This window comes from Argentina silus (assembly GCF_951799395.1).
Source record: "Argentina silus genome assembly, chromosome: X".
NCBI classification, from domain to species: Eukaryota; Metazoa; Chordata; class Actinopteri; order Argentiniformes; family Argentinidae; genus Argentina; species Argentina silus.
The window spans coordinates 8,597,117-8,620,437 of NC_139653.1; the positions used below are offsets into that span (position 1 = coordinate 8,597,117).

At 44.0% G+C, this 23,321-nt stretch overlaps 2 protein-coding genes across 3 annotated transcripts in view; one reads left to right on the forward strand and one right to left on the reverse strand.

The window, feature by feature from the left end:
- Positions 1 to 3,411: 3,411 nt before the first annotated feature.
- prph2b (peripherin 2b (retinal degeneration, slow)) lies at positions 3,412 to 7,712 on the forward strand (the record flags this gene model as incomplete). Its single annotated transcript, XM_083696214.1, has 3 exons — positions 3,412 to 3,992; positions 5,712 to 5,958; positions 7,518 to 7,712. The coding sequence occupies 3 exons, from the start codon at positions 3,412 to 3,414 to the stop codon at positions 7,710 to 7,712; spliced, it is 1,023 nt and encodes a 340-aa protein (XP_083552340.1).
- A 3,369-nt stretch (positions 7,713 to 11,081) lies between these two features.
- Positions 11,082 to 23,321, reverse strand: part of ubr2 (ubiquitin protein ligase E3 component n-recognin 2) — a 37,953-nt gene continuing 25,713 nt past the window's right edge. For both annotated transcript variants that reach the window (XM_083694559.1, XM_083694558.1), the window contains exons 26-47: positions 22,990 to 23,092; positions 22,607 to 22,716; positions 22,063 to 22,143; positions 21,671 to 21,852; positions 21,296 to 21,498; positions 20,976 to 21,069; positions 20,601 to 20,759; positions 20,384 to 20,475; positions 20,133 to 20,205; positions 18,674 to 18,822; positions 18,502 to 18,557; positions 18,296 to 18,392; positions 18,088 to 18,155; positions 17,739 to 17,874; positions 17,251 to 17,347; positions 16,811 to 16,941; positions 16,556 to 16,664; positions 16,208 to 16,264; positions 14,013 to 14,090; positions 13,634 to 13,804; positions 13,464 to 13,565; positions 11,082 to 12,889 (exon numbers count right to left, since the gene is read on the reverse strand). In XM_083694559.1, the coding sequence (XP_083550685.1) occupies positions 12,748 to 12,889; positions 13,464 to 13,565; positions 13,634 to 13,804; positions 14,013 to 14,090; positions 16,208 to 16,264; positions 16,556 to 16,664; positions 16,811 to 16,941; positions 17,251 to 17,347; positions 17,739 to 17,874; positions 18,088 to 18,155; positions 18,296 to 18,392; positions 18,502 to 18,557; positions 18,674 to 18,822; positions 20,133 to 20,205; positions 20,384 to 20,475; positions 20,601 to 20,759; positions 20,976 to 21,069; positions 21,296 to 21,498; positions 21,671 to 21,852; positions 22,063 to 22,143; positions 22,607 to 22,716; positions 22,990 to 23,092 (2,490 nt within the window). In that variant the 3' untranslated portion in view covers positions 11,082 to 12,747. The remainder of the gene's footprint in view (positions 12,890 to 13,463; positions 13,566 to 13,633; positions 13,805 to 14,012; positions 14,091 to 16,207; positions 16,265 to 16,555; positions 16,665 to 16,810; positions 16,942 to 17,250; positions 17,348 to 17,738; positions 17,875 to 18,087; positions 18,156 to 18,295; positions 18,393 to 18,501; positions 18,558 to 18,673; positions 18,823 to 20,132; positions 20,206 to 20,383; positions 20,476 to 20,600; positions 20,760 to 20,975; positions 21,070 to 21,295; positions 21,499 to 21,670; positions 21,853 to 22,062; positions 22,144 to 22,606; positions 22,717 to 22,989; positions 23,093 to 23,321) is intronic.

Here is a 23,321-nt window from a genome sequence, read left to right on the forward strand (position 1 = left end):
TTCAATGTATTGAAAAGTCATAGAAAATGTATGACATTTTTTTCAATTACCAAATTAGAACAACATTTATTTTCACTTCGGAATTGATGGAATTTAGAAGGAATTTGCCCCAAACCTGGATCACATAACAGTAGCAAACATAATCAGATACTTAACAGTAAAATCAGACTGCAGTATACAAGTACAGTATACAAGTAAAACAAACAAACAAGTAGTGATGGTCTTAGCAGAGATTAACTGGCTTAATTGTCATCTATAGGTCACATGGATGGATGGTACAGTGCTTTAAAAAAAGAGAAAAGAAGAACTAACATTCCATTATACTATTCACCGCTGCTTGAGGCAAGGCCAAACATCCCGGCCCCCCAGCGATTGGTATACAGAAGTATCATTGTAGGGCTTTTCTAGAGTATATGCCATTGCTCTAATTAAAGCCACAATCTGTACTGTAATTCGAAAAACAACCAAACAACGCCCCACCACATAAAGCTGAGGGATGGGGTTGAAGAAATGTTACCACTCGCAAAATTATAGACAGAACTCTGGATGCAAGTCTGTGACAGTCAGCTTTACTGTTTTTTCAGTCATCAATGGATATATATCAAAAATTACCCCAAAACCGCTGCACAAATTACAGATTGTCGCTTTAACTGTTAACCCCTTCACCCACCTGGATCTATCAGTGCTAGCTGCCTATAATGGGTAAGGCTGCTCCGCTCTTCTTGGTTGAATGCCCTGTCAATCATCAAAATCTCTGAGGAGAGGCTGGTCCTCTGAAAGGGAAAAGAGCATACTGTAGATATCTGTCATTCAGCTACTATGTTCTCACATCACAAATATCACTGCTGTGTGTGTGTGTGTGTGTGTGTGTGTGTGTGTGTGTGTGTGTGTGTGTGTGTGTGTATGTGTATGTGTATGTGTATATCTTGCCAAAGAGAGAGATCATGAACCTTGCATTTACACCAACCCCCTGTCGGGCTGCACTAGAACGGAGCCAAAAAGCTGGGTAGTATAATTTTGAAGAGACTGGCTGAACGTGTCTCACTTATGAAAACCCTGTTTCAGAGCACAATCGGGACAGTGGTGCCCACTGAAATGTGGGAAGATCCATGCTTCCAAATTCTCCAGAGCCAGGATGTTGGGTGGAGGTGGAGGCGACCCTAGCAGTGAGCGCTCTGTGATATCTGCATCCAGCAGGGGCTTCTGGAGGATGTCTAAGGGCACTTATTTATGTTTGACCTTAACCCCCATTGGGAACCGCTGACCTGGAGGTTGCAGAGTACTATCCACGGTCAATGGGAGAGATGCAGAGTAGACCTGCTATCATCAAAATCCTTGGTCACTGTGGAGTGGGGAGGAAGAAGAACAGGATGAGCATAATGAGAAGCAGTCAAGCAGAAATGTGTTTACTGTAGGCATTATAGACAGAAAAACATAAAATGCTTTTAGCAGTATCTGTAGGCTACAGGTCTACACAGTAGGCTGCCAATCATTTATGTTTGAGAGAGCGACTTATATTCCTATTTAGGTCTACCAAATAGGCTAACATGTAGACATGACCTGTAGCAGTGAACAATATAACACTGTGTCTATATTATATGTGACTTAAATTATATCTAAGAGCTAAATGAATACTATTTCATAGATATTTTCCAGTCAGATCAATTTTCCCGCCCTGTCTTCATCCTCACGCTCTCTTAGGAGACGATCACTTAGGCGCTTTCTATCAATCCGAAAATGCAATTATACCTTTGTCGGACATTTTCGTAATAGCCTTTCTCCTGTGGACCACGCAAACATCAGATCAACACAACAACTCTCCTTTCTAAAAAATCATTGAGGTAAGTTATGGAGCGAGTCTATGTTTCAAACTTCGTCAGAGCAGGCGAGCAACGTTTCGTTGTCCACCGCATGCTTCAGTCATTGGCTGGGCTGCAGAAGCACACGCATCTGAATGCAGCGCAACATAGAAGAGAAAGGCATAACATGTGCGCGCTCATAGTGCTTACCTTCTGGGTGCACTGAGCTCCTGCTTAAGATATTCTATTGATTTGCCAAACAGGACTATTCCAGCATTGTTTTAAGATAAGAAAGCAGGGAAAGTACATTGTGTTATACAGTGGGGCTACGGCTTTGAAAAAAACAGCTGTCGCGTATCATCTCTGGCTGCGCAACTAAAGAAGGCCTATCACGTTCATACACATTTCCGAATTTCGATCAACACACTGTAGGTCTGGGACTGGGTGCATGCCGTAGCCAGGGTAACCCTTTTAAAAAAACAAACAAGCTAAAGCAAACATGTACAATTACATATTTAATTAGAATATTTAAAATGTATTTAGCACAAACTCACTTGCGATAGGTTCAATTGTGACAGAGGTCATGACTTCAGTGGTAGCTACGGCTCTGACTGAATAGTGTCTTTGAAATTCCATCATAAATATGCGTCATATTGATGTTGACAAGAAGAAGAGGGTGTATATTTTGATATAGTGAGTGTTTGAGGAGTGTATCATCATTTCCTGTTGAAGTAGGACAACTCATCTATAACTGATCATTCTGAAGGCTGTGAATGGGACCAGATCTCTGGTCTCCAGATCAACAGGGAGTGGTTTGTGAGAAAGTCTGGAGAGACTTGGTTGAGTACACTAATGAGTACAAAGGATAGTTTCTGCTGTGTGAAATATCGATTGGATAACTGTCTTTTAGGTTTCTCTGTACACTCTTACTCTTAACAACACCTTCTACTCTGTTCAATGATTCACACTCAGCAAAAGAGGTGGAAATGCCTGTGGCCATAAGACCGTCTTCCAAGGGTCCCTATCCCAGACCAGCATACCACAGGCAGGTAATGGAGGAAGCTGACGCTTAAGCAACAAACCAATTACACAATAAGACAGAAGATTAGAGCCCAGGGCTCATCTGCTGCAAATGGGATCAGGGCTGATTAGTGGGGTTTAGGATGACGTACTGCAACTTGGTGGCTCGATCACTCTGCTCCTCGCCTGGTCACCTCCTTTTGCAGGAAAAAGACCTACCCGGAATAGTTGTGTAGCCCGTCATCCTGTCATTTTTGGGATTTTATGTGAACATTTGACATTTTTTTTGGTGGCAGAATACACTGTCCACCCAGAACTATGGACTTTCCTGACCTGTGGGTGGTCAGAATGGGTATGAAGAGGGAAACCCTTGCCAAAGCACATTCTGTAGCTCCTTTCTGGAACGGATTACAATTTTCCAACTAGAACTCTCCACTGGAACGTTTCCGTAGAAGGTCAACTGAATTACTTAACGGTTACTGTTGAAACAAACATTCAATAAACAAGCGAAGTTTTCTTTTTTTAAATATTGAAATACTACAATTTTTTTGTCCGAGTTTTGTTTGGGGATAGAATACAATAAGAGGTAATAATGGCGCTGATGCCAGTGAAGTTTGACTTGCCCAAGCGGGTAAAGCTAGCCCAGGCCTTGTGGCTTTTGTACTGGCTCTCAGTGATGGCTGGCATCCTGATCTTTAGTCTGGGGCTCTTCTTCAAAATCGAGCTACGGAAGAGGAGCGAGATGATGGACAACAATGAGAGCCATTTTGTGCCCAACCTGCTGATCCTAGTGGGCCTGATTGCCTGTGGGCTCAATGCCTTTGGCGGCAAGGTGTGCCACGACTCTCTGGATTCAACCAAGTTCCCCAAGTGGAAGCCCATGGTGCAGCCCTATCTAACGTTTTGCGTCTTCTTCAACGTCCTACTCTTCATCACTGCATTGCTGTGCTTCTTAATGCAGTTTTCACTGTATTTTGCCCTGGCTGAGGGGTTGAAGAATGGGATAAAGTTCTACAAGGACACAGACACACCTGGACGCTGCTACATGAAGAGGACGTTGGACATGACCCAGATTGAGTTCCGCTGCTGTGGGAACAACAACTATAGGGACTGGTTTGAGGTTCAATGGATCAGTAACCGCTACCTGGACTTCAGCAACGATGAGGTCAAAGAGTGAGTACTGAAACAATATTGGGTTTCACCAGGCAACAGGAGCGGTTAATGATAGCCAGTACAGAAAATTAGTAAAGATACAATATCTTGAGTATGAGAGAGAGACAACCTATTGTATGTCTGTGTAATGCTAGAATGTTAAAAGGGAAAAGGTATGGAAGTTGGATGGCAGACAGTGGCACTGGCAGGGGAGGCTGGTGGAGGTAAAAATCGGAGGACAAGTGTTTGATACCATTTCTCACTCCATGCCACGCATTATGATGAGCCCGTCCTCGGATTTCTCCTCCACCAGCCTCTGCTGACTGGTATTCACCCTAAGCAGGTATCTATTACCTTCCCCAGAAGTTCCTTGGAATCATAAGCTTCATTCCATCCTTCAGTCAAGAGGGAGAGCTAAGTCAAGAACATTCTTATTCATACTAATCCATTAATGCTGCAACAAGAGTCTCCAATGAATTGTGAATGAAAGAATGAAACTCCTGTTCATATTTTTGGATTTTACTCATAGTCTTTTGTGTATTTATGTAGGCTGGAAAATTCAACAAGTGCTTAGCTGAATTTAGAAAAGAACACCTGTGTTCGATCCAAATAGTTGAATAATATGGTTTGATGGAGGGGGTGTGGCAGAGGGGCTTCAGTAGGTGGGCCCTAAAAAGGGGTCAGTACAGGATGAATAAGAAGAGAATTAAAGAAGGGTAAGTGGGCTGTTGAGGAAAGCAGTGTAAGTGGAGTCAGGTTCATGTGCCAGGGTTCTGATAAGTCGATAATCTTCCAGGATCTCATTTCCACGTCCTTCTCAGCTTACTGTCCTCCAACATCATAATTAGACAGGAGTTAACTGCCAGTAATAGACTCTGAGACTTAATGTAGTCGAACTAACTCCCACCCGTCTCCATAGTGTCAGCCGGAACCATATTCAAAAGATAAAGTAAAAAGCAATGAAAAAGTAATTAAAAAGACACATTTGTGCTTTTACAAGAAAAGAAATGCTAGATCGTCGCAATTTGTGTCAACTACATACAGAATAAGAGTGTGCTTCAAAAAGAAAGAAGTGTGCTTGTATACAGACATGTGAGAGAGTGCATCTATGCAGGTAGACCTACATATGCTTATTTGCATGTACAGTATAAATGATGGCATGCATAATGCATGCGTAAACGTTAACGTACTTAAGAGATATGGCCTACTGCTGTCTCTCTCACTTACCAATGATCCCATCAAGAGGATACATCTCATCAACCTGGTTTAAACTCTGCCCCTGTCAATCCTAGCTACATGCCCCTCCAACCACTGTGCTGTCAACACAGTTGACAGCCAAGTTTCACTACATCAACTAGCCTGCTAAACACTCATTAACCATATAACCTTATAGGTACTGTATAGTCTTACTAACACTCAACTCTGAACATGTGCCCTGTAAGGATCACATACTGTACAACGTCATGTGAGCTGTTAAAGCCTTTAAGAGGTTGACATTATTAACAACCATGTCACACTTACATCCTGAGCTCAGGGGGTTCACACAGCTCACTATCACAGATTGACTTGTGTGTTATTTCACATAATTATGATCCCATTACTTCATTTCAGTCTCTTTCCATGTCAGATATGTGTAATGTCATTGACACACCCCTGTTATGTTATGACTAACACATGTGTGACATGACTGACATTATTTGTCACGGTACTGATGATGTGTCTGTCTTGGTGTGTCGACAGCCGTGTCCTGAGCAACGTGGAGGGGAAGTACCTGATGGACAGTGTTCCATTCAGCTGCTGCAACCCCGGCTCTCCACGGCCCTGCATCCAACACCACCTGACCAACAACAGTGCCCACTACGACTATGACCACCGCATTGAGGAGCTCAACATCTGGACCCGGGGCTGCCGTGAGTCTCTGGTCGCCTACTACGGGGGCATAATGAACAGCATCGGGGCTCTGGTGCTGCTGGTCATCCTACTGGAGGTAAGAGACACACATACTGGAAGGAGGGGGATAGGCATGCTCATTTCCTGGGTAAATCATTGAGCCATGGGTGTGGGAGGGAGAGAGGCCCTCAAAAATACGAAGTAATAAGCAGGAGAGCATCCTTACGTTTCCGATGAAGGTACGTATTTAATACAGGTCTTCAATTGAAACACACAACACTCTCCTGCTTATCATTTCATGCTCAGTACTTCGTACTACAGTGGATGACAATCAAAGCGAACTACAGACCAACTACAACTATCCACCTACACGACCTGGCATGCAAGACTGACAAAGTAATTGATTAGCTGATGGTTTGATGGTTTTCTGTGTGCGTCCGTACTAGGTACTGTAGGTAGCCAGGCCCAGAGACGTGCAGAGAAGATGCTTGGAGAAGACAATTCTCACTCACCAGACCGTCTCGCTCCTTACTTGAAGGGTCTGGTATACAAATGACTGAAAAGTGGCCTGCAGCAAGAGCGGGAGTCTCCTGCCAAATTTGCATTGGTTTACAGGGCATCTCGAACCTCCCCTCAATTTGCTACAACTGGGCAGTTCATCTTGCATGCCAAGTCAACCTACTGTGATAAGTCTGCTCAATTGCAGATATAAAGTTTGCATTCAGTATTTTCAATGAAGGATGTACAATGACTGTAAATGGATATTAATTTAATTAATCGCATTATGTACAATAGTTGCATGGAGCCTCGCCTCATGTAGTGTGTGATTCACTACGAATCACAGACGTAGGCCAGATTTGAGTAATTGTTTTACCAGGCTTGGAGAAGACTGCTGCCATTGGGTGTCAGAATTAGAAGCCATATCTAAGAATCCAGCTCAATGTGTATGCCACCACCAAATCATCAGCTCTTGTGTTTATCCCTGACTCTGGGCACACATGCACTGAAAATTGGCTTGACATGATTTCACATTTACACTTACTCAAACAGGCTTGGCTTAATTTGATTTACATCTAATTAATCAAGCCTGAGATGTATCTGTGGTGTATCAGAGACACATACCACCTACACACTTATTTACATAGTTCATCTTTAAAGGGGTAATCTGGGATTGGTGCATACATTTTTTAACTTTTAAATTAATGATGATTAATCCATGAATTAATACCTTATTTATTTTCAATGACAATTCTAAACAAACTCCCTCACCTGAAAGAGCAAGCATTAAACACACAATTTCTCCCACATGTAAAAAATAACTTGTTTCCAAAGTCTTTGATTTTAGCAGATTTTAGCACATAATAACAACTAAAGGAGCCTCGGGGCTGAATCGGTGTGGGATTGCATAACGGTTGGTGTGGTATAAAGGCTAAGAGAGGATCAGGGTTAATCTGGCTGGGGAACAACAGGTTGTCTTCCTGTACGCAGGATACCGCTATGCTAGGAAGGAAAATCCATATTCATTTTGAGTAACTGTCACTGTAAAGGTGTTACATAGATCTCCAGTTGCTCAGGGGTCAAACAAATTGTTTTATGTATGTACAATGGGTGACTTGTCAGTGATGTTATTCTGTCTGATGTTACTCTGGTCCTCAGGTGGCAGTGATGGTGGGCTTGCAGTACCTGACCACCGCTCTGGATTCCCTGACCGACCCAGAGAACCCGGAGAGTCAGAGCGAGGGCTGGCTCCTGGAGAAGGGAGTGAAGGAGACCCTCGGAGGCTTCATGGAGAAGGTCAAGTCTCTGTGCAAACAGAACCAGGTGCAGGAGGGAGAGGGCGTGGCGAGTTGAGAGGGGCCCATTCTCAGGGACTGAGGCCTCTCCCAGTGACGGGAGCTCAAACAGAGGAGTGAGACAGGAGAGAAAAAGATCCTCTCACTGAATCAATACACACACAACACACACACACAAAATCATATACACTCATGCTTACAAGCAGAGACACATGAGCACACACACACACACACACACACACACACACACACACACATACAGTACTACACAATTTACAACTGTATCCTGTGCACGCACGGACGCACGCACACGCACGCACGCACACACACGCACACGCACGCTTAGACAAGCAGAGACACATGAACACACACACATACATACTACACAATTTACAACTGTATCCTGTGCATATGACGAATAAACTTCATTGACTACATCATTACTACATACAGTACACAAACATCAACTCACATGCTCAATCTGTGAAAAATGAAAAGTAAACCAACTTCACAAGAAGTGAGAACCAAACTAAAGAATGTGGATGTGTGTGTCCATATAATTCTGTATATATGTTAATTAGAGTCTATTTTTAAAAAGAATATTGCAAAAATATTTTGTGTTTGGGGGTTTTCAAAAAAAAAATGTATATATGAATTTGTGCATGGGATTTTAAAAATAAAAACAATTCTCCCCTCCCCTCCCCCGGACAATCCCCTCCTTGCAAATGATGGGGCAGACCCTGAAACCATCAAGCCTAATACAGTATTTCTATGATATCTATTAGTTTTACCCCTATGTTATGGTTGCACTCCACAATATGTGTTGAGTGGACACGTAACCCGATAGCTACACATTGATATGTGTATTTGTGTGAACTCATAGTAATATTTTTTTTCTACACTGCTCAATTCAACTTATAACATTCTATTCAATACTCAATATGAATCACGACACCTGGTCAGTCAGTCACAAACAGAAGGTACAGAAGGGGACAGAGGTAACACTTTCTCATGGCAGCTTATATTGGGCAGCTGCAAAGCAGGGGTCCTGGCAGTCCCTCCCAGCCCCAGGCCCAACTCACACTGTCCCTTCAGGGGGGGGAGAGAGTTTGAGCCAGGAGCTGCTCTGTCCCCATGCAGATCTCTAAGCTTTCAATCCATTGAAAAGATAACAGCACAGACAGTACATTACCATTTAAACACCACTCTCTTTTACACTCATCATATGTCAGTCAGTGTTACTATCGGGTTAAATGTCTGCTACATGTATGAGGCAGAGAGGACACTGGTTCTGTACTCCTAAGAGGGGCTACGGAGGTCTGAGTGTCCAGACAAGGTGCTGAGAGAGAGGGAGAGAGGGAGAGAGAGGGAAAGAGAGAGAGAGAGGGAGGGAGAGAGAGAGGGAGAGAGAGAGAGAGAGAGAGAGAATCAGATTGACAATCAGTTTAAATACCTAGTGCATACCTTGTGTCAGTTTTCAGTGAATACAAAAAAGTTACCAGTTGTATTTCTTTTTTCAGTGTGATCTTTATTTTCTTTCCTTTCTAATATTGAGAGTTAATCTTTTTCTGTAAATCTTGATTTCCATCAGCAGTCAGTCAGTCTTGTGGGTTGGTTGGAGCATGTAGCTGCTCCAATGTGTAAGATAAAGATATATATATAAAAATATCAAGTGTCTGATTGTCTGTTTTGTCCAGTATGGGTCATTTCTACATTGGCATCCATTACTGTTACACAATCTTCCTGTCACATGCTATACACTAGATGTACTTCCCCATGAAACTACACCTGTTTTTATTTCTTTTTCACACTGGGAAATCAATCTTCATTTTAGTTTATTATTGATCAACATGCAAATTAAGTTTGCACTAGCACCCAGAGAAAGTGCAAGAGTGAGCGGGGAAAAGGTGAACAGCTGGTATGGGGAGTGTTGAGTTAAGACCAGCCGGAGGTTCACAGCAGATGAGGGTGATGTAAAGAACCCAGTTGGAGGCCAGCTTTACCTGACAGGATCAGGAGAAATGTGTGGATTTCATACAGTAGGGATCCACAACAACTGACCAGTTACAGTATGATCATAGATGCCACTGTGAGCTCTTAATACAAAAAATAAATATGTTGCCTTTGAAGACCTTTTAACCTTTGGCTTTTTGAAGATGTCCACTGATATCTACTGTCCAACAATGACTTCTCCCTGAGTGAGCCTATGGCTAGCTGAGGGGTGGGTGCTGGCCTGGTGGGCAGGTTAAGGCAGTGATGGTGTACAGGGTAATGGGGACATCTGTCCTCTGGAATACTCTCTGGGCCTAAAGCAGCACATGAACAGAGGCTGAGGAGATAAGAGAGCTAAGCAGCTTTGATGTGCAGCTTAGCCTGGTGTCAGGTGACGGCCAATGACAGGTGCCTCTGACGCAGGGATGCCCAAAGCACCTGTGGCCTGATGGGCGGGGCAGTGTGGGGTCAAATGAACCCGTCCCCGTCCCCACTAAAGGATGCGACCCAATTCTCTGTAAATCCTTAGTCGGCTTTGAGATCCGCAATTGAGGCATGTCCCAAGTGTCCAGTGGTAGATCTTATGACTGGTCCTCAAACAACACCTACTTTTTGTATCAATTTGTATACTTATAAAAACACAGCATATGAAAAATAGTAAAGAAATCTATCTTTTTATTCATGACTAAAATTGGTAATTGTTGGATTTAAAGTAACTACCTGCTTAGCCAAGAGTACATCTGAGAAAGTGTTAAAGTGTCGTTAAAGGAGCTGGCCTTGAAAAATCGGCCAGGATTATGGAGATACAAGTGTTTTAATAGCTCCCCACCACCATGGTTCTGGTCGATGCCACCACTCTGTTGTCATATCCGTATCTGTAGCAAATATTTATTACCTGTTCAATCAAACGCTAGTTAATCAGACAAGAAAACATGCACAGAACTGTAAGCCTATGTTACACAGCAATTGTATTAGCTGTTTGAAAAAAAAATCCAGATGGGAAAAATGAATGGGGATTTTCGGCTTGAACCGGAAGTTCAGCAAACTCAAACATACTACATTCTGAAGGCATACTTCGGAGCTCTATGGCTAGTGTAAACAAACGGCTCATTGTAATTAAAATTTTGATAGAGGCAGATTTCATATGTAGCTCCTTTAAACTCATTCACCTCTCCTTGAAACTTCTGAACTTCAGCCCATCAGTGTAATCCTTGCCAGTACTTGGTAATGTGTTCTCACAATTAGACCATCAGCTCCATTCTTCAGCTGAGCCCTGGGAGCCTAATCCACCTTTATTCCTCTGTCATGGCTGTGGTTGTGCTGGGAGCCTCTGACAGATCTAGGGCAGCCACTGGGACAAGTGATGTGTACGTATGTACGTACGTACATGCACACGCACACGCACACACACAAAACACAAAACCCATATGCTTTTTCTTTATTTTATTATTGTTTTACAATATAGTACAATGTACTCATTTATACAATAATTCACATATTAACAAGTCTGTTTGTGACGTGATAATAATGATGCATCCTTGATATTGGGAGCGTGTCAAAGAATGGGGGGGGGGATTTTCAATCATGCCAACAGAGTGACGGGAAGAAGAATATGTCTTCAGGCCAACATGCCAGAGGAGGCGGAGGACACTGCAGCGTGTGTGTGTGCGTGTGTGTTCTTCTAAAGTGCCTGTGAGTGTGATTATCTTGTTCAGTTTCCGAGCTTGGAGGATGATACTTGAGCCCAGGGTCAGTCCACCTGGCACACACTGCTGTCCCCTCTGTAGCTGTGCTAATGGTACAGCCCAAGAGAACCGTATGATACGGCCAGGAGTTTTTCCTCACCAGGAAAAACTCTGGGCCCTATATGACGACTTCACAGTCAACATAAAAAAAAGAGTCTAGGGTAAAGGGATATGTTTATGTGTTCCCATTCAGAGAATGTTTTTTGCTGAACATAAAAAAAAAAATGACAATACAAAAACAATTATGAAAACAAACGCCATCAATGCACAACACCCACTTCAGAAAAAAGTAAACTAGATTACATCTCCAACCAACCAAACAAACACACTTTATCAAAAAATGGAGGATAGCCTTGCAGTGAAGGCGTACATCTTGTGGGTTAAGGGTTAACTTAAGTAGTGTTAAAAAACAATAAACTAATGAGAGAAGTCGGGATACATTCAAAAACACATACACAACCTGAAAAAGACTACCTCTCTCTCTCTCGCTCGCGCACACACGCACAAATTGAAAAACCAGACAAACAGGCACTCAGGAGTTAAAACACTCAAACACAATCAATCAAGCCCTGTTGGAATACTGGTACGTTCAAAATGAATCACTAATCTAATGTGATTGGAATGGTCAAAGCAAGCTTTGCATAGCATTGCTGCCACCAATCAAGTAATGTCAGACCAGTGATTTCAACAAGGAAGGCAGGAATATTCAAACAGGGCCAGAATATCCAAATGTATTGGGGTTGGGGGGGCCGAAAAAATGTTTGACCCCTCCAGAGCTTGTGTCAGAACTTGGGACACTAACCTGGTCTATTGAGACTATTCTGTAGCCCAAAACCGGTAATGACCAGTCAAGGGGAAAACCTTGTACTTACTCAAAAGAACACCAGCATAGTTTTGTTTAGTATCAAAGCAACTGTAAATAAATCAATACGTCAGTCGTCTACCTTAGAAATAATTTAATTATATATCTGATAGGCAGAAAATTAAATAGCATTCCTATGAAGAAGTTACTCAGAGTGTTCATGTCGGTACCCGAGTCTGTCATTGTGGCCTGATGCAGCGGCTATATGCTTTATATATAGATATCGATATATTTATACTCTTTTATATTAAATTACAAAGAACAGAGGAACACAATCTTTCCAGAGATAACAGCAAAAAAAAGAAGAAGAGGAAAACTCCTACATGCATTCATCCACTCTCAGACAGAGGGAGAGGGGAGAGTGAAAGGTGAGGCTCTTGCCATGACCTCCCTTTACCCCAATGTGCAGAACCCCCCCCCTCCCCCAACTCATGTATGGAGGAGGGGTCTGTACCAGCTCCAGAGGTGGGTGTGACCTATAGTGACCTATGACCTCACAGGTGCTGCCAGTCAATGCCCACCAGGGTCTGGTTGGCTTCTTGGGCGTGGCCAATCTCCTCTGTGATGCTGTGCTGGCGCCACAGTTTCTGAATCTTACGGTAGCGCTCGCGGCACAGGTGCAACGGGTTCCCCCGTCTAAAAAAACACACACACACTGAAAATTACTGGGCACTGCCAATGCATTACTGAGCAACTTTCAAAACATCAGACAGGCGTGTCATTGTATAACCCTGTATGCCAGAGGTCGGGAACTGGGTACTAGGGCACACAGGTTCTTTCCAAACTTAACTTCATTAGTATTATGTTCAATCTACGGCTGCAACAAATGATTATTTTGTTAGATTAATCTGTCGATTATTTTACAGATTAATCTTTTAGTCCAAACAATTAATTTACAAAACAACATGTTTTTGAATGCAATTATATTGATATATACATTTTCCAAATGCATTAAAGTGTGGGTCATTGTAATGCCATCATTCAATGGTCACATACTTTATATTTAAATTGTACCTATTGACAATATGACAGTTCATCATGACTCAATCATTTGATTAATGCCTGTAAATGCTGTGGAGTGTGGATGCCTACAATACAGGTAAGGGGGAGTACATGCAATTATCCATGTCTTCCTTCTTTTTGATCAATTTGCTTTATTGTACTCTGGTGTATTGTGATGAGTTTGCAGTGGGTGTGATGAGACACTCACCTAAGGCCCTGGTCCGTCTCCCCATAGTCGTCCAGATAAGGGGGAGCGTAGAAACAGCCCTTCGTTTTACCAGCCAGGAACAGAACCTGGCTCTCTCTCACCCTGGAACAGAGAGGGGAGCGTCACACACACACACGGGCACACACGTGTGCACACGCTAAGGACAGTACCTGAGAAAGAGGCCCAATCCAGCTCCACAGGCGAAGGTGTGTGCGGTGCAGGCCCCGACATCCTCTCCCTCCAGCTCTGTCTGGCAGCAGTAGCTTTGGGAGCACAGCATGGTGCCACACACCAGGCACAGGGTAGGAGCACGAGACTTGTCCCCACCAGACTTGGGGCATCTGGAGGGAGGGAGGGAGGGAGGGAGGGGGGGTTCATTCAGTTTAATCAGCAAATCAGTTATGATGGGACGCAGGGATCATAATTTGTTATGTAGCAGCCCTCAAGAACTAATTATTCTCCACCAAATTTTCAAAAGAAAATTTTCCATTGACTTAAAAACATAGCCTAATATAATGTGATTTGACTAATATGAGGTCGGTGACTCACGTGAAGCTGGAGGCTTGGTTGATGAGGGCACTGTAGTCATCTGGGAGGTCAATCAGTCGGTTGGACTCCCGAGGGAAACTGAGCACAGAGAGAAGGAAAACTCCATCCACGACTAATTCCTTTTTGTCCAGTTACCAACAGTCCTAAACTATGGAGGCCTGATTCGTTAAGTGTTTGCACCATGGTGCAAATTGCCCTTGTTTTTGTCAAAGGTAATTTTACGTGCAGTTAGGATTAGGGTTACCGAGCCACTGGTGTGACGATGTCGCAACGCACTGGTGAGTTTTTTTTCTCTGGTCATTCACCTCATCAAAACAACCACCGGGAGGCATCTTTGAGCATGATAGATATGTTTGAACACCGCGCATTTGGAAAAGGACTGTTGAGATATTAAGTCAGTGAAATAACAGTGCAATGACGAGAATAAAACAATTGATATTTTCACTGTTTTACTGCCCGTACAGCACAAGTTATTTGAACACCTCAGATTCCCACAGCGGCCGCACCCGCCTGGCAGCGGGTGTGTTTATAAAAAAAAAAAGATTAATGTGGGTGAATCTATGTGGAAGTACATGTAGTGCGTCATCTAAGCTACTGGTTACTACTGTGACTGCTGTTGGGTTCTACACTTCAATCCCACTACCCACTATGTTGTTCCCCCGTCAAAAGTCACCACAATTGCTTGTTTAATAGGTGATGGGCTACATTTTCGCCGGGTACATAAATAAATAAATATATAAATATATAAATAAATAAATATATATATAAATAAATAAATATATATATATATATATATACACAACACTCATGATCAGAGCTGTTTATCAGGTCCGGATGGGTGCACTCGTGTCATTTACCTGAGACCCAATTATTTCATGGTTTTCACTCACACTAACCACTATGTTATTCTTCCATCAAAGTCACCAGAATTGCTTGTTTAAGCTGATAAGGTGAAATGCAACATTTTCTCTGGGTAGAAAGGGGGAGCACAGCCCTTCACCCACATCACTACATTTCAGGTAGCACCCCCTCACGAAATATACTTCCTACGTCCCTGGATAGGCTACATTTTCGCTGGGGGGGCGGGGGACGACGACGGCAACATCTTCTGTCATTGTCGGAATCGGGACAGATAGCCAAAATGCAAGGTGTTCACCTTTCTCTCGCATTATGCTGCTCTCTCTCACTGTACAGTATGTGATATGCAACACACCCCTGACAACATTTCAGACACCTCTCCCCACTCATAGCAACTTGCGGTTACAAAAAGCTCAAATCGTTTCTCATTAACAAACAAAAGTGTGACAATTTATCTAGCCAATGGAGAAACACAATTCGAATGATCCCACCCCTCCCCTAGAACAGTACAGTTCTTCATTTAACGAAATCCATTAGTTCATAGAAGATTGACATGTACTAGCTGGGTGAATGGAATATGAATATGCTCATCCAAATAAGTCATCCAATATGCTGTAATAGAAATAACGCCATGCTCATTGCCTGCATGTCTCCTTTCCCTTTCTCATGACTTATCCAGCACGCTCTCCCTCCTTCAAACGATCCCTCAAAAAGCGCTATACAAAATAAATGCATCATAATTATTATTACATTGTGTGAATGAGAGAAGGCTGAAAATGTGGACATTCAGCACCCTATTATAACTGTAGGCTGCTTTTCTACCCAGTCTCAATCCCACTGAAACCCAACATGCTGCACTTACTCTTGTCACGCATGAATATCCCTAACTTCATTCTGTTACATTATTATAGCTGACTCGCGCTTACTCATGTTAGACTGCGCAAAAACATTTCCCCCCTTTCTCTGCACTGTGAGAGAATGAGTGATCGTCAATTCATGAGCTGCTACAATAAACTTGATTTTGCCAAAAAAATCTGATATGGCAAACCATTCTCTTTTCAAACATCCTTTGAGCTCTTCTCACCACCTTTGGTGGCTTTCGGCAGCACTGTAGAAATCTGAGCAAAGAGGTTAAAAAAGGTTAAGAGAGGGAAGGACACATTGAACTAAAACACCAATGAAGACAGCTTCATGTTCAGGTCAGTTTTTTGAGGGCTTAATCTCGTATTGAAAAACCTGGTGCAAAACGGTTAGTGAATCAGGCCCTGGGTCTCGTCAATCCTAACATCAATATGCATCCAAGTAAATGGGCATTTCTCCCGTATAGCATGACTTACCTCACAAGACTGTCACCACTCTGGAGGCTCTGTTGCAAAGCAAGGTGAGTGCACCACCTGTAGGACAGGGGGACAAACACTAGTTACTTTTACCCATCACACTGGGCTATGACATATCAATATAACCAGGCAGCATGGTCATCACACTGGGCTATGACATATCAATATAACCAGGCAGCATGGTCATCGCACTGGGCTATGACATATCAATATAACCAGGCAGCATGGTCATCACACTGGGCTATGACATATCAATATAACCAGGCAGCATGGTCATCACACTGGGCTATGACATATCAATATAATATAGTGAGTGAGTGAGTGGGAGAGAGAGAGAGAGACTCTCACCCTTGCAGTAAAGGCTGGAGCAGCTCCTGGTGACTGTGGTAGAGCTGAAGCAGGTTAGAGGGTAGATTGAGATATCCACACAGCACCTCCCACTGACCTGGGCACAGAGCTTAAAGAGACAAGCAGTGGAATAAGTCTGCTGGGTTAAATAGGGCATGTGGATGACATTAAGAGAGACTATACATTTTAATGTAATGTATTTGAGAGAGAGGGGGAGGGAGACAGAGAAATAAAGTGAGTGTGTGCGCTACTTACCATGCAGCTCTGGGGGTGTAGGGACTCCATTGAGGTGGTGGAAGAAGAGTGCTGCTCCTCTCAGGTAGGGCAGAATACCAGTCTTCACACAGCGCCACAGGTGCCAGCCAGAGCCCACCTCAGGCAGACAACTACACACACACACACACACACACACACACACACACACACACACACACACACACACACACACACACACACACAGTGAGCGAGAGAGAGAGGGCTAGGGTCCGTGAATGCGTGGGACTCTTCACTATTCCAAAGCTACTATGTGAGAACACTGAAGAAAAGCAAACTACTTGGTGGTGTGTGACTGTTCGAGCTTGAATGCGTGTGTGGCTTCAGGGTTCTCTTTAAAAAATAAAAATAACATTGGCACTGCACCACCGTGTCTCACCTGGAGGGACCCAGGGGTCTCTAAGGTACTACTGTTCACTTACCTGCCCAGGTGTGTCCTGAGAGTGTTGTAGAGATGGCAGATCCCCTCCTCCTCCTCCCTCTCTGCATTCTCACTCTCCTGCTCCATAGTGGCCTCCTCTGTTCACACACACACAGACACGTTTCGCAACCCACAGCAGATACCCAACTAATAATCATTCTACACATCAAGATCAACCAATGGAAAGATCTGCAACTGTTGAAGTGTGTGTGTGTTGAAAAACTGTTGAAAAACAGCAGAGCGATTCTTGTGTCTGATTAAGCTCCTATTCTCCACCTTTCATCCAGGTTTGCACTTCCCCTCATGCATTTAAAGCATTGGATTGGTGCAAGCATGACTGGAAAGAGATTCCATAATATTGCTTATAGTCCAGTCCATTCCTTTTAAATCTATGAGGGGAGTGTACCTTCAGGAGAAGGGTTGAGAATGGGACAGCAGCCTTTGTCTAGCAGCTAATCGTGTTTCGTTCCCTCCCTCACTCTCTCTAACCTGGGCCTGACGTGAGCAGGATCTGGACCATGTGAGCTACGGTGATAAGGTGGAAGAGGTGCAGCTGGGCAGTGTCCACGCTCAGCCCTGAGGAGTCCTGGGAGTGGACAGATGAGTAGGATAGCACCACACTCACCTGGGGGACAGACAGAGACAGACAGACCGTTTTCATCAAATGATTGAGTTAATATATATAAAAAATAACAAAGGAGCAGAGAGGTCAAAAGTGTGACTCTTTGGCAATATGTGTTGTTAATGGGTTGGTCATAAGTTGCAACAGCTAATGGGGATCCAAATAAATCAATAAAATCACTAAGTTGAGGTGTGGGCAGGGCCGACAGACACTCACCAACAGGTGGAACATGTCTACGTCCAGGATACATGGAGAGTTCTCCACCTGAGGGTCTGGAATCAGTGCTGTACCACACACACACCATCAGTACTGTACAGCTATGGAAAAAACTACCATTGACTGAAAAATACATTGTCAACACAGCAGACCACAAAAAGTGAACTTGGGTCCCAAATGGAGTGGTCCAGTTGGGAGGGTTTCTCACCTGCAAGCAGACCGATGAAGTGACCCTGCACTGTGGGGAGGGACGCAGCAGTCCAACACGCCAAGCCAAACCTGGCCAGAGAGCTCAGACAGTCATCCTACACACACACACACACACACACATTACCTGTCTGCAATGTAAACTACCAAATAAAGGAGTGTGTTACCTGTCTGCAAGGTAAACTACCAAATAAAGGAGTATGTTACCTGTCTGCAAGGCAAACTACCAAATAAAGGCTTCTCCTCATCCACCAGCAGTCGCTCTACAAACCGAGAAACAGGAAGAGGACAGAGTCATAAGTTTGAGGGAACACCATTTAAAAAGGTTTGAGGGGTTGCCATGGGGACGTTGTTGTTCTAATGTGAAGAGGAGCCTGACCTATAGACTGGATGGTGTAGGCACAGCTGCCCCAACACATGATGGGGACCCGGGGGTCCTGCTCATTGGGGTGCACCTTAAGGCCAACTTTGTAGGTAGCTGTCCCAAACGTGGTCAGCATCTCCTTTATGGTGCTAGAGTAGGGATTCCTAAAGAGGAAAACAAATACACAGGGTAGTAAAAACCCAATGTAGGGCTTCAACTAACGATTATTTTTTCACCGGTTAATCTATCGATTCGTTTTATCGATTCATCATTTAGTCTAAACAAATTATTTACACACAAAAAAACATGTTTTTAAATGCAATGATATTGATATATACACTTTCCAAATGCATTAAAGTGTGGGTCATTGTAATGCCATCATTCAATGGTCACATACTTTATATTATATTTAAATTGTACCTATTGACAATATGACAGTTCATCATGACTCAATCATTTGATTAATGCCTGTAAATGCTGTGGAGTGTGGATGCCTACAATACAGGTAAGGGGGAGTACATGCAATTATCCATGTCTTCCTTCTTTTTGATCAATTTGCTTTATTGTACTTTGTCCTATAAGAATAGAACACCCATTAGTCGGCAGTTTTTGCGTTATTTGATATCACAAAGCATTTATCATGACATGAATGTTATCTATGTCCAGATAAATGCTGAAAGAATCAAATTGATCATCAGTTGGAGGTGCTGCACTTTGGGATAGCGTTAAAAAAAGCAGATTACTTGAGGATGTGAGTAGGATGAATTTTGATCAACTGTGCACTGCGCACATGGCTACTGTTTACTGTACAGAGTATGAGACCCCGGACATGAGACCCCCGGAGCTGCGTTACATAGATCGATTACAGAAATGCTTGGGCGGAAAAAACAGCTATCGTTTTATAGGATAACTTCACTAGTCACGCAAGCATACACCGTCATTGAATGGAGCACTTTCAACGTGTCAGAACAATTTTGCTGTTATTAAAACTTAGCAATAGCTGCCTAGCTACATAGCATGAACACTTCGCTTACAAAGCTGCACTGTCCTGGCTGTGCGTCAAGTTCCCACATGGCCCCCGGATGCTTACTTTTCAAGTGTTCGTGCATAGCAGTTGTACTGCTGTGGTATGCTATTTGTACATTGCACAGCGAACAAATGTACCATATTATTGGGTTTTTGTATTCCCACATTTTAGACGCTCTGGGTCTTAGCTTTCTGGAGGAAGCCTCCTCAGCAGATCTTCACAACGACACATACAGGTGTTGTATGTGATGAACGACAGACCAGAACCAGTGACATGTTGTTGTTCAACTAAAAGGCATTGCAATTTATTTAAACAAATTAATAATAATTAATGACTATCATAAATATGCAAATTGACGGAGAGAAAAAAATCTGAGGGAAATATTGTTTTTAAAAAGGAGCCCAGACCCAGTAGCCTAAAGTACAATGTGGTTCCATGGTCACTCACGTGGGAGCGTGGTCCACGCTGAAGCCCTCCGGAGCAGGGCACTCCTCTTGGTTTGCATCTTCAACAGCCTCGGCTTCAGCATGTGTACGTACACACACACACACACACACACACACACACACACACACACACACACACACACACACCATATTGTGTACACTGATACAATGGGACTTGTCTTTCATGATGAAATGAATAGATATAAGGACAGAGATGTGGTCATATGGTAGAATAGGTGTGGAAACACTCACTGGAAGACTTGAGTTTTCTGTGGGACGAGTGCATGGCCTTGACCTGCTGACCGGTAGTCTTCAGCCACTGGCCTAGCGTAGGCTGATCACAACTAGAGAGAATGATATTGGGTGAGTGAGTGAGTGAGTGAGTGAGTGAGTGAGTGAGTGAGTGAGTGAGTGAGTGAGTGAGTGAGTGAGTGAGTGAGTGAGTGTATACTTGCACATGGGTGCGTACCTGCTGGCGCCCTTGGCCCGGGGGAGGAGAGGGATGACGGTGTTACTGAGACACTCGCACAGCGGACACAGGAACTCTCCATGTTCCACATCGTAGCTGGTGTGGACACGCAGCCGATGCTGGCGCCGCTGCTCTTTGGCCTGCACAGCCTCAAAGTACCTACAAACAGGGGGACACACACACACACACAATGAGAAGGGTCCAGCAGTCCACACCTTCTTAATCCATATTGAACCCAAACGAAAGTCAACTGTAGGCATCATGAATCTCTGACCCACCACCACCCAGACTCATTCCAAGGCCTGTGTGTGGTATTGCACCAAACTTTGCATTGTATTCCTGGTGTGTATTATTATGACTCTGGCATTGGCTCACCTCTGCCAGCAGTGGGAGTGCATGATGTGACCACAACTGCCTGTGTGTGTGCCAAACGACAGGTCGGGGTGCATGAAGAGAGGGTCGTAACGCTCTGGAACACATGCAGACGCACGCACATGTCAGACAGTGCTATACATAAAAAATTTTTTAGCTGGGGGGGGGGACTTGGATGTTAGATGAAGTTGTCTTGTGATTCTCCCACTAATGGTCAAACTTTGAATTTGGGAAGGTAAAGCTAGTCCTAGATATGTGCCTATGGCCAAAACTCTAAGCCTACACAACTTTCCGGGTATGTGCTCTGTCTGCCTGTCTCTCACCGGGGTCGTGTGGCAGTCTCTTGCGGTTCTTGGACATGACGGTGGAGCGCTGGACGAACGCAGCCAGCACCATGGCCTTCCCATCAGCCCTGATCTCCTGCTCTTCCTGGCACAGAATACAGGTCACCACCTGCCTCTTCTCCCCTGGACGAGAGCGCCTGGGGCCCACACACATCAGAGACGCCGCTTCTGATGAGGTAGGACTGAAGGGAGAGAGAGAGAGAGAATGACAGCAGTCAGAAAACACTGCGGACTGAGTGTGGATGTTTTTTTACAGAAGTGATTGTGTGGTTTGTGGTGCAAAGGTTAGTGCGCGGAGCATATCTTTTTTATATCTATTCAGGTATGTATTTGAAGCATAGAGAGGGTGTGTACCTGTGCTCCAAAGAGCTTGAGGTGGAAGCCTCCAGCTCCTCTAGGCTCTGCTGGAACAGCTCCTTGTTCTCATTGATAAAGTGCCTCTGCATCTCCGACATCTGGGCCATGATCTTCTCCCTGCGTAGACGAGCCATCTCCGCCTTCCTCTTCCGCTCCGCCTTGTCCTTATCACGCACCGTCTGAGGGCAGGCAGTCACAGGGACAGGAATGTCAATATGCTCTCCAATCAAATCCACAGAAAATCTGAGAATAATGCTAATAACAAGTGTTGCTACACATACAGCTATTGCCTGTGGTCATTTGAGAAATCAATGATCACAATTCCACAAAAACAGTGGAGGAACCTTAGATGTCCTCCAATGCAAGGAACAGAAGACAGTATGACTAACCTCCTCCTGACACTGTCCATCGCTGGCAATCACAGGGGCCGAGGCCGTACGCTCCCGTGTCGTCTTGATGTTGGCCACCATCTGCAAGGGAACATCGATCATTTGATCACCAGCATCTACATGCATGAACATATGCGCTGTGTTGGCCATGTCAGTTGTTGCGTTCAGGAAGATCCTAGCCTGCCCCCTGGTGGCTAGCCACAGTGTGTGCAGACAGTGCATTGCTCAAGCACTAGATGTCACTCTTGTATGAGACTAACAAACATCTTAAGAGAAAAGGTTATGAAGGGTTGCATTATTCAAAGCAGAACACATTTGTATCCATACGTTAGGCAGCTAATTGCTCAAACCTTATAGGAGTCGTTTGATTGGCAGAGAAAGATGAAAGCCTGGTTCATGTTCACCTTAATTCTTTGGAGAGCATTTCAAGTCGGCTATCAGTCAAACTCATTGACCTCTGCTGTGTAAGCATATAACACTCCCCCCACCCCCAGTGCTGTAATTGCAGGGAGGTTGTGTAGTAGTAACCGTGGCAGTGGCCCACCTTGAGGATCCAGCGGATCATGTCCTTGTGCACCTCCAGGTGAGGGGCATTCTGCAGGGTCTCCAGGAGCGCCAGGACACTGGCTGTGTTACTGGGGGCTTCTCCTGGGCCTGGGGGAGCAGAGACACACACCTGTTATACACACACTGTTAGGCAAAAGTAGTCCACGTAACTGTTAACATACATTCAACAAACTCCCACTGCTGCAGTATACTAATACATGCCATAGTAAAAAAGAAAAAGAACCTTAACTAGTGGCTAAAACCTTGCTAGAAATGTGAACTTTTGAGCTTTTTTGTGTGTGTGTGTGTGTGTGTGTGTGTGTTCTAGATACAGATCTATTCCATCATGTGTGTGAGAAGGTGAAGAAACAAGGGACTCACGGCAGATCTTGAGGGTGAAGTTGAAGGTGACGTCATTGTCCTCACTGCTGTTCTCTAGCTGCTGCTGTTCCTCCAACAGGGCCATGCCTATGAGGTGGAGCACCTGGAGAAATGACTGAGGTTAAAGTAGATTCTCAGGTTTTACTTGATGGTATTTGTGTAAATACTGAATTAATGTTAACCCCTCTGGTTGTGTCTTGGGTCTCCTATAAACATGTATCTGGGTCATGAGTCCCCAAAAGTCTACAAAGATGGTCTTGTTTCATCTAAAAATACACCTACCCTGTTGTAGATTCACTGCCTTTCACCTAAAACAACAGATGGTCTACACC